The sequence below is a fragment of the Coturnix japonica genome, chromosome 5 (assembly GCF_001577835.2).
Source record: "Coturnix japonica isolate 7356 chromosome 5, Coturnix japonica 2.1, whole genome shotgun sequence".
NCBI lineage: Eukaryota > Metazoa > Chordata > Aves > Galliformes > Phasianidae > Coturnix > Coturnix japonica.
The window spans coordinates 14830328-14841169 of record NC_029520.1 but is presented as its reverse complement, the minus strand read 5'-3'; the positions used below and the strand labels follow the sequence as shown (position 1 = coordinate 14841169).

At 36.2% G+C, this 10842-nt stretch overlaps 1 protein-coding gene across 7 annotated transcripts in view; it reads right to left on the bottom strand.

Annotated features, from left to right (window-relative positions):
* Positions 1 to 847: 847 nt before the first annotated feature.
* The window catches only part of INSC (INSC spindle orientation adaptor protein), a 128415-nt gene continuing 118420 nt past the window's right edge, over positions 848 to 10842 (bottom strand). For 6 of the 7 annotated variants that reach the window (XM_015864118.2, XM_015864119.2, XM_032445034.1 and 3 more), the window contains 4 exons: positions 10048 to 10114; positions 7619 to 7774; positions 6872 to 6948; positions 848 to 5108 (listed from right to left, as the gene is read on the bottom strand). In XM_015864118.2, coding sequence (XP_015719604.1) covers positions 4980 to 5108; positions 6872 to 6948; positions 7619 to 7774; positions 10048 to 10114 — 429 coding nt within the window. In that variant the 3' untranslated portion in view covers positions 848 to 4979. The remainder of the gene's footprint in view (positions 5109 to 6871; positions 6949 to 7618; positions 7775 to 10047; positions 10115 to 10842) is intronic. The other variant, XM_032445035.1, reaches the window with a different exon arrangement.

The following is a 10842-nucleotide window of genomic DNA, read 5'->3' as shown; positions in this document are numbered from 1 at the left end:
GGGAAAGCAGACAAATTTCCAGATGGAGACAGGACAATAGCAATAAAATATCACTATAAAACCAAAGCTGGAAATTTAAGAGGATTTTTTTTCTACTCCAAACTCCATTTATTACCTTTTGGGAAATAAGGGATACTGGGTTTGAGGAGGGTTTTTGTTTGTTTGCTTTGATTTTTATTTTTTCCTATTGAGCAGTAGCCCTTCTGATGTGTATGGGCTTTTATTAACTCTGGTATTTCACATGTTGCCCAGGATAATATGTTATGCCAGGATATGTTGGAGAACTGTGGCCTTCTATGATGGAGTGGGAGCATTTGTGGACAAAGGAAAGGTGCAAGGCCTTTGAGATAGAGAAACAACCTAAAAGGTGAGCACAGGATGGTCTGTGCAGAAGAACTTCTTTGTTATAAGGGTGACAGAGCACTAGAACCGGTTGCCCAGAGAAGTAGTGAAGTTTTATTCTATGGAGATATTCAAGATCCGTCAGGACACGTTCATGTCCAACCTATTGGAGGGTACCTGTTTTAGCAGGGGAGTTGGGGGGAGGGGAACTCAGTCCCTTGAGGTCCCTTCCATCTGCAGTTCTGTGATTTTGGCAGTTCATTGTTGTTATTTTAAAGGACACAGCTTAGAAGCGTGATATTGAAGACAGATATTTAGAACAAGCCACTCAAGTTAGACAGTCAGTCTTCTTATAAGGCAGTGTGACCTACTGCAGACCAAATCCTCTTACAGATACTAATAGATAGCCCTAGAAAATAGGTATGTCAACCAATTTACCAAGATATTTTCTTGCCTCTTCCAGATACAAATGTTATTTTAAACAGAAAAGGTCAGACAATTAACATACCACACAAATAATTCATGTATTAAATATACACACACAAAAAAATCTGAGAAAAAAAAATATATTCGACAAACAATTGCCTCGGCTGCATAAATCATTAAACAGTTGAAGATAAAGCTAGAAATAGAACACACTGTCCAAAGCCATTGGAACATAAATCATTTACTAAGAATTCTGTAGTCTACCACATACTTATCCAGCATTTCTAAAAGCATACAAAAACTAGAATTTTCAGAACAATTTAGATGAAATTAAAACAGTTCCAGCAATTATAACATTCCATTTCCAGGATGACTAAGCTAATACCCAAATTACATACATTCTCTATGGAGTAATGAGTCCACATATATGGGTTATATATAGATATTACAGTTGACTTCTTACTCTACTAACAATAGATATAAACAGAGCCCTAATTTTTATACACCAGGCAGCACACTTCAGTGATATTCTTGACATGAAGTATTTTGTTTCATACTATGTTGACATTAAGCATTTTTATTCATAAAATAAACACTTCAAAAAGTAAAAAACTGAAAATGACTGTCAAAGCAAACACTGTTGATCCAGAACTTTTCAGAAAAAGAAGAAAAAAAAAAAAAAGGAAAAAAAAAGATATTTCATATTTATAACGACTTTTAAATTCTTAATAAATGAAGAAGAAAGGAAGCAGGATGACTATTTTTCCATAAGCTCTAGCATATATAAAAATAAAGTGCACAACTTTAGATGAAAATTTCAGACCTAGCAAAAATGTTTTCAATGACAGTTAAGTGACAGTGGTTCTGAACTGGTTCTTTCAATATATATATTTTCACCTACAAATATGAGATTCATTCAAGTGTATTTTCTTTCTGTAAACAGCTACATTTATAATATGAATACAAGTAAACAGGCAATATGTACTCAGAATTATGGCTACATCCTTATAAACAGAGAGTATTTGTAGTAAAGTCAATTAATTTGGTTGTACCTGAGAGCAAAGTTGACTCCTTTGTTCCTACTGGCCTGCTCACTGAATATTTTTTGAGACCTGTTTGAAATGGCTTGAAAAATGTTATGGGTCATAATGGCATATTCTTAATAGCTACACTAATTTACTTTACATGCGTGGACAATAAATTACTTGACACTGTACTGAAAATATAACGCCTTTTTGATTGTACCAATATATCCTGTAAAGAGTTTTACAGGACAGATCATTATAAACTATCCATGATTATTATGATTATTTCTTTTCATTAATTTCTAATTCAACTTTCAGTGGAATGAGTAATTCCTGCCTAGCTAAGACATGACTGAGTCCAGTGCTATTATACTCACTATTGCTATAAGCAAAAGTCAGGTCTCACAAGAACAATAATCAGGTTGTTATGGAGCTTTTACATCCTTGACTTAGACTGCAGGATGCATTGGCATGAGAACTGATGCTGTGCCCATGCCTAGCATATTAATTTTCTTTTTCTGTTTCCAAAGACTGACACAAAGACTGTACATATATATATATGTATATATATATATATATATATATTCTGAAAAGCACTGTTCTGATTTCCAGTTGCAGCCAAATTATATTTTTTCTGCTACATTTGATTGTGCTCTCAAATTATTTTTATGTATATAAAACACTTTTAGAACAACCTGCCTCTATTAAAAAAAAAAAGGAGAGAGAGAGAGAAAAAGAGAGAAAAAGGAGATTAAGGGATAAATGTATACATATATACATAGGTGTGTATATATATGCACACAAGCATGCAACCATCAACCAACAACCAGCAGCACTGCTGAAGACCCAGAAATTAGTCCTTTTGCCTTGGAAGCACTGAAATTTCCCTGTTTTTATTTATGATTCTGATCTATGAGCAATGACTGTCCAAGAGTCTGATCATTCTACACACCCTTTCCACAAGAGTGACAGTTACATTTGCACTAACCATCTGTAGTCCACTGCCACCTTCCCAAGCAGGGTCAGTGTAAATTGAATTTGGGGCTCCCAATTTTACTACACAACGGTGCTTTAGTGATCATAAAGCAACCCCACTGCCTTGATCATGAGATCATCTCTGCTCTTTTCTGAATGTACATGCCCCACAATTATTTTTTTTTTCTTTTTCATGTGATTTTAAAACCATCTATTATGGGGTAAACTCTACCCTGTCTACAAAAAATAGTTTCTAATGTTAGCTGCAGTTAACAGAATGACGTTCAACACAGCATTAAGCAAAAGCTTCTGATAGTTTGTGTTCTGTTAAAGATTATCAACATAAGAAATGAACATAATAAGGTCTTAGAAAAAGTTTTGAGTTCACTGTTTTACATGAAGAATATTGATACTACTATTTAAAGCATACACACATTTCTGCTATGTGGAGAAAATGTTGTCAGTCACTTGTGTGATAATTTGAATGCTATACAGTACGATATGTCTTACTGTCAGACATTTAGGGAGCTGCCTTAAAGTATGCAAACAAAGTAGAATTCATCTCTTCTCTTACCAGGAAATCACATTTGTGAAACATCTGATCCACTGTTATCTTTGAACAGTTGCTTCAGACATTCTTGTGTGTCTTTAAATCTTTTAAAACTGCAGTTAAGACAGAGTTCATAGTTAGATGAAGAGGTTGCTAAGAAGATTATAATCTTCTTATATATATATATATATATATATATATATATAAGGCAGAAATTTCTTAAACCACTATTATTCTAGAGTAAAAGAAAAGGTGGTCACTATTTACCACTGCTTGAAGGAAGGGAGATTCCTCAGACAATGAAAACATGGAAGGCAAACACAGTGTAGCAATTTTCTTGTGCCTGTCACCTAAAAACCACATAATTCTAACTAAACATTAATTAAGTTGCTTAAGATATCTATGTAGTAAGTACTGTAAAGAAGTGTACTTATTTATTTGGCATATGTCCTAGCACCCTAAAGTTTTCAATCACAAAATGATCCAGACCAAAGGATGCAAACCATCAAGAAAAAATAACACATACTTTCATAACTTACAGAATGTTTTGCACAAAGCTGGGGCAATAAACACTCAGGATATTGCCAGAGGACTAATTGTAAATGCATATAGCTTCATGATGAAAAAAGATAAATCTCTTTTTAAAAGTAACTCTATTGTTTTTCTTGTAATCTATTGTTAAAATCATCTTGTATCAACTCCAAGAGTTCTTGGAAGTCCTGTTTCACAGTTTTAGAAATACAAGACTAGCTTAAAAAAAAAAAAGGAAATTCAAGTTGCAATTATATGTTCTAATTATTTAATGTATGCAAGCAAAATTTTTCATTAAAGTAGTAAATTGAGTATTAAATACATGTCTGTATTCCACTTCTTGGAAGGCTTGGAAAGGAGGGAAGATTATTAGTGTGTAATGATCCTAAATCTCACATTGACGATAGGTTTGATTTCATGAAGACTTTTCTACAGTCTTTTCATTTCTTTACAAAATATCAGTACATGCAAATAAAAGTTGTCTGTACTTACATATCTGCTAATGAAGCACACCTTCACTGCAGCTTAGAAATGCCCTCTAACATAATGCCAAGCCAATATTTGAAAAATTTCTGAAAAAAATCATTTACATATCTTTAGAACTCTATTAAAAAACATAATGATGAGGAACTGGACTTAGTAACATCCCATTCATATCAAAGTATATACTTACAGCCTTAAGCATCGTTCCTCTTTTGATGAAGCAAATGCAACAGACTAATGCATTTGCTGAAAAAACTGAAAAATATTCTAACTACAGAAAAACATCAGCAATAAGATGCCATTAGAAGCATTAAAATAAGAGCACCAAATTCTTGGCTTCTTTACCTTCTCTCAGTTCTACTAAACATGACAGTAACTGTCAGGCTGCAATGATAAAATCTCCTAATATGTCCTAGTATAGGAAGTTTTTGTGTTATTACTTTGTTTTGTTTTTAATTTAACTTACAAACCACAGAAATAAGTTTGCCTATTCCGTAACTTTGTCCACAAGCCACATGATAATGGTTTTAAAATAAATTAGTCATAAATACCTATAGTACTAAATCTAAGTAAAACTGAGTATGTATTATCTCATTATGTAAGTGTTATCTTGACTCTTTTTCAAAGATTTTGCTTTTGGCTCACATTTATACAAAGCTCTCTTCCATATTTGTGCACAGTAGGAAGGAATCCACAAGCCTGGGCTTTACTAGCTGCTGAAAATCTGAATCTTCAAGTCCATCCGGACTCATAACTGCTAGTCTTCGTAAGGCTGCCTATAAAAATAAAATAAAATAAAATAAAAAATAAAAATGTTAATGCATTTAAGCTTTGAGAAAGTATTCATTGCAGGAATCCATTATAACAATCCCCAAGTAGCAGCCAAGACTCAAAAGGGTTCAACTCAACTCAGTTACATGGCCTCTTTTATAAAGCTAATCTTTCGCTGCTGTCCTCAACTATCAGATGAATCCTCCCTCAGAATAAGCCCTTAAAAGACAATTCTTTGTGAGCAGATTATTCCTGGACATGAGCAGCAGGGACAGTGGGATATTAAAGGAAAGAACATGTGAGTGACAGCCAGAGCATTTTGATTGTGAACTTCTCCCACTGAAGTTTTAAGCAATGTCTGGAATAGAGATCTTTCATATAAAAGAGTAGTAGAAAGAAGCCAAACATGTCAGAGCATTTGGGAACAAACAAAACTGCTAGCTTTTCAGATTATGAAACTAAACAGCAAACTGCTCTGATCACACTGTTGTCTTCAACCTTTCCTTTTCTAAGAAATTATTTTTTCTCAACAGATAAGAATATATAGTTGCGTACCTTTCAGCAAGGTAACACTATAGATGGAACTGAACAGAGGCTTGTTTTCTTCAAGAACAAAAGTTGTTTTTAAGCTAGTAAGGTCTGACAGATGTGATGGGCTGTCCTCACAGTGTTTATCAGTGCTACATTACCACAACAGTTAATCACCTGCTCCAAAATGCACAAAAACTAAAGAAGCAAGCTAAAAATACCAAACAGTGCAAGCCCTTAGATTTCAGTGACAACAGCTATGAGCCTGAGGCAGCGTATCTGTCTCAAGCACAATATTTTGCCATGTTTACAGAAAGTGTCATCTTGCAGTTGCTAAAACACTAAGAGAAGCAGAAGTGCTGAGACAAGCAGGTAACATCTCAAGCAATATGTATGAATTCAGGGAATGTGCAACACAATGTCTGTGATTGTAGGGCACTTGCTTTAGGAGGGGTTTGGACTTGGTGATATTCAGGTCCCTTCCAGCCCCTGTAATTCTGTGAACTCCGGTGAGACAGAGCAGCAGCAAAGTCACCGCCCAGGTTACTGCTGTCATTTTGCGGCCTCTGCTCAAGTCATGCAAGATTAACCACTCAGCTCATATGTGGAATAACCGCAGAATTTCTTGTGCTCAGATTCAAACCTTTTTCACACTAAACAAGATCTGCTTAAATGAACAAAACTTCTCATGTGCAAGGTAGGTGTTAACCAAAGCTACAGTAACCAACCGGGGCCAGCAAGCAGCAAGGATTTTTCTCTTAAGCAGTGTAAACCTGCTGGTCACTCCTTGGCTGAGCTCATTATTGTGTGAGAGCCTTAGGTAAAAAATGGATTGTAGAGAAAACAAATCTCCATTTCTCTCTTTGGTCATTTTACTTCAATATTTTCACACCTACATGCATGTGTGCTCATGCACATAGATAAAGGGCTACTGCCGCTGTGATGACAGGACTTATTTCAGCAAAGACAGTCATCAGAGAATGAAGTTTAAGAATGATTTAAACTTTAAATTACAAAGCATTCCAGTGAAATTGTTGTCTGCTCAGTAACATGAAGTCATTTATACATGTGTCTAAATCTTCTATTAGAGGAAAAATTATTGACACAGTGAAGTATTATAGTTAATGTCCTGGCAAGAATTTAAAATATTTTTGCAATGCATACGCATTTTGAAATTGAGAAGGCTGCATTTGATCCATATTTCAGGCTAAGCACAAGAAGATGGTAAAAAGGTACCTACCAGGCATGCTACTAAAACAGAATCGCTGTTATTTCTTTCAGTTGGTGATCTGCAAAGTTTAATTAGGCGAGGAATACCTGAAAGCACAGAAGAGTATTGGGAAAAATATTTTAGAAACACAAATTACTTCTTCTGAGATAATAAGAATAAAAGGTCTTTCTCCCTTATAAACTTTAATATTTATCTCCCTTACCAGATATATTCACTAATGCAAAATGCTATGCAAATAATTAAGGGACCCTCCATGGAGTTAGCAGTTCACGATTAATTGTCACAAATCAAGAACAAGAAATACATTGTTTTTACCCTTTGTTGCTCTTTCAGAATGAAAATCATGAGCCCATTTCTTCCCCATTGACCCTCCCACATCTTTAAAAACCTGCCTCCAAAAGAATATGTGGCTTCCCATCAGATTCATCACATGGGAGCTTGCAGGAATCTGAGTTTTATGCCCATTGTTGGATTCTGAACTAGGCTTTAAATAAAGAAGAGTGGGAGATAGTCCTGAGTTGTCACAGTCTGCCACTGCTATGCACTGAGTGAAAGTTGCCCCTCAGGTTCCTCTGGGAACTGAGCCAGAGGTTCATTTAGTACAACCCCCTCACTTTCTAAAGAGATTTTATAGGGAACCTATTCCGCAAACTGTACCAAATGAGGCTAAAAAATGGAAATAGCTTCTCCTTGACTGGCAGTTCCTCCCTCTTTCTCAGTTTTCCATTAAATGTCCTAGCTGTAACAGGTCCTTACAGCTGAGTTTTACAGCTGCATCTGCCACTTCAGGATCCCGGCTGAGCCGTGCCAGCGTAACTGCAGATTTCTGTTGAACTCGCTCACAAGCAGCAACTTCTGCTGAATTTCCTGAAGATGACCTTTCAAAGAGCATTTCCATTAAAAGCTGAATACCTACAAGGATGTAAGAGCCATCGTTAGCTTATCTCAAAGAAAAATCACTTCATAATAGTAAAGGGAATTAGAAAGTTAGGTAAATGCAATCACTACTGGATCAGGGCACGAAAAATGCGTAACTGTGAGCTGCAATTTTGCCATCAGTGTTTAGGCCCATCTGATATGCAAATGTTTGTTTTCACCAGGAAACCACAGAAATTTCTTAACTAGAAAATGCACTAACTCCTCTTCCATTCAGGCTGCTTTGAAATAACCCGAATTCACACTGACTCAAATAAAATAGTGAAAACTAGATGCATAATCTTTAATTGCATTTAAACTAGCCTAAAGGTTGTCACTAACCTCAAAAACAGTAGGAATATATTTCTGGTTTCTAAATGAACTTTTCCTTTTGGAAAGTTGGCTCTCTCAACTTTTTTTTACCTGTAGGAGTAGATACTCATATTGTAGCAGGAGAAAACCAGAGACTGTGCTGATTTATATTTTCTAAGTTATTTTAACTGTAAGGACAATTATGTGCTATTAGACTCCATATGCCATTAGGAAATTCAGATTACTTTAGGTAGCATCAGAGGATTTTAACCATTAGAACATTTGCATAAATAATTAGGAGAATTAGCACCAGAATCACACAACGAGATAATGATCAATTGACATTCAAAATAAGCCAAAGTTGGGAAGAAAATCCACCCATCCTCTATAAGATTTTAAAGTCCTTCTCAGTAGTGCACGTGTAAGTCTGGCTTCTGACCAGCATTTAATTATCACAGTATTCGGCAAACACAAGAAGCTTTCACACACAAGATGATTGCCAGCCCTTCTGAAAAGCCAGGGGGCAAATGCTTCTGCATGAACTTCCATTAAGGAGAATATACACAAACTTTATCACATACACACTTTCATTAATTACATGTTTCACTGAGGGAGATTAGAGAAAACACTTCTGTATTCTTTTAGGAAAGAGAATGGGCTATTTGTATTGTGTCTTTATTTTTTATTACTTCTAGTCACAGTTCACCAGTAGTATGAACACAGATCCAGTATAGTCTATAATGAGTATGCAACAACTTGCTGGAGTTCATTCATAGCAATGATCCTATGTGCTACAAATGATCCAATGTGCTACAAAGCACTTCATTCTTGCCTGCCTTTTTATGATCTTTCTTCTCTTGTGGAATCGTGATTAAACACCTTTCCCAACAACAAAACAGCTTCTGGTGTGCTCTAGGAAACAGATACCCAAACTAAATAATCAACCTGCTTATCTCCAGGGCATGCAAAATTTTCCATGCATGCTCCCTCTCTGTAAACGTGGATCCCAACATGCAAATTAGTTGTGTCTGAACCTTGTCAGTCATATTTATGTGCTCAGAACTCATATTTTCCACTGGAATACAAGAAACAACTAAATCCAGTATTACAAGGGCTACTGAAAGTGATTCCTCCTATGTTATTATGTTGGCCCACAACATCAGAGATGAATGCTGGTAGTATGGCTGTAGAAGTTGAACCTTCCCACCATTTTGTTGCCATGTGACAGATGGCAGCAGAGGGGCAGTCTGACAAAATGGCATCTGACAAAGTCCAGATGAAACAAAGGTGTGGAATTAAATTCCTCCATGCTGACATTCGCTGAACATTTATAGAGACCAAACAATGAATACTGGCACAGTGAGGCTGTGGGTGACTGCTTTTCATCAGTGGTGACAGTAATGTGAAAGACAAGCCATGTGGCAAATGGCCTTGTACAGCTGTCACATCATGAAGTGAAAAGCATCTCGGCCAGCTCATCTGTACAAATCTGTGAATTACAACCAGGGAACTCTGTGTGAAGTTGAGTGTTGGCTTTGATGCAGTGGAAATGACTGTGGCAGTGTTGGAATGACACAAAGTTTGCACTAGGTAGGTCCCACAAATGCTCGCAGAGGTACAGAAAGAATGCCATATGCAAGTTCATCAGGACATGTTGAATCAATACAAGACCAGTGGTGAGAGTTTCCTGGAATATATCATTAGTAGTGATGAAACATGGTATCACCTTCAAGCCAGAGTCAAAACAGCAGCCAATACAATGGCAAAACATGAATTCCCTATCAAAGAAAAAGCTCAAGACACACTTTGCATCCTGCAGCAACGTGAAATATCCAGCAGAGACAGGATGCAAAGTGAAGTATTAGTTGTGAAGCCTTTCTCCTTTAACTAATAATTTTGCCTCCTTTCAAGTATTCTCCACAAACACAGGCAGAATGTAATTCGGTTAAAATACATACCATTTCCTTGAATGATTTCTGAAGCACATTGGTCCAAGACAGACATGTTTGCCAATATTGTTACCACCTGTTAAAAAGAACAGGAAATACTAAGTGTGGCATTACAATTCAGAAAGACTAAATAGGACTACTGTGTATAAAATAATATGGCAGAAATCTGACAAAATGAGTAGAACTAAAAAGCATTCATATAGATTAACAGTCTGTTCCCACTTCTTATCTCTCAATGTTCTTTATCTTACATATGGCTGATAATTGAAACCCAGACAAAACGAGAAATGAAGTATCTTTTTCTTGCACTTCTTACTATACTCATGCATAAAAGCATGCCATGGAAATCCACGCTGCAAAACAACTGTTTGCTCAAATTAGAAGAAAGAGAAAGAAGCATTTATAATAACAACCAAACAAAATGCCTGGAGGCCCTACAAAGACTCCTCCGGTAGCTGCCCTCCCTCGGATGTCTGCAGTCACGTTCCTGCTCAGGCAGAGTTCACAGGGCATGTTAAGGTCTACGGTATCACATACTTTTAAGATGTGCACTCATTACCCTTCTGCTTCAAGGTTCAGCTGAAACACTGAGGAGTCCCCAACACGATTCAAAGGATCATCGAAGGAACACTTTTCAGTTTTACTGAAGCCATAGATTACGTGCATGTTAAAGCTCTGTCCCAAATGGAGCTTGTCTTAAGCATGTTTACACTTTCCCTGAGCTAAGACCAAAATCAAGTTTTGCACTAAGAGAAGCCCACGTGAGATTCTGATTTACAGAATTTTTTATCCAAAATAATATTA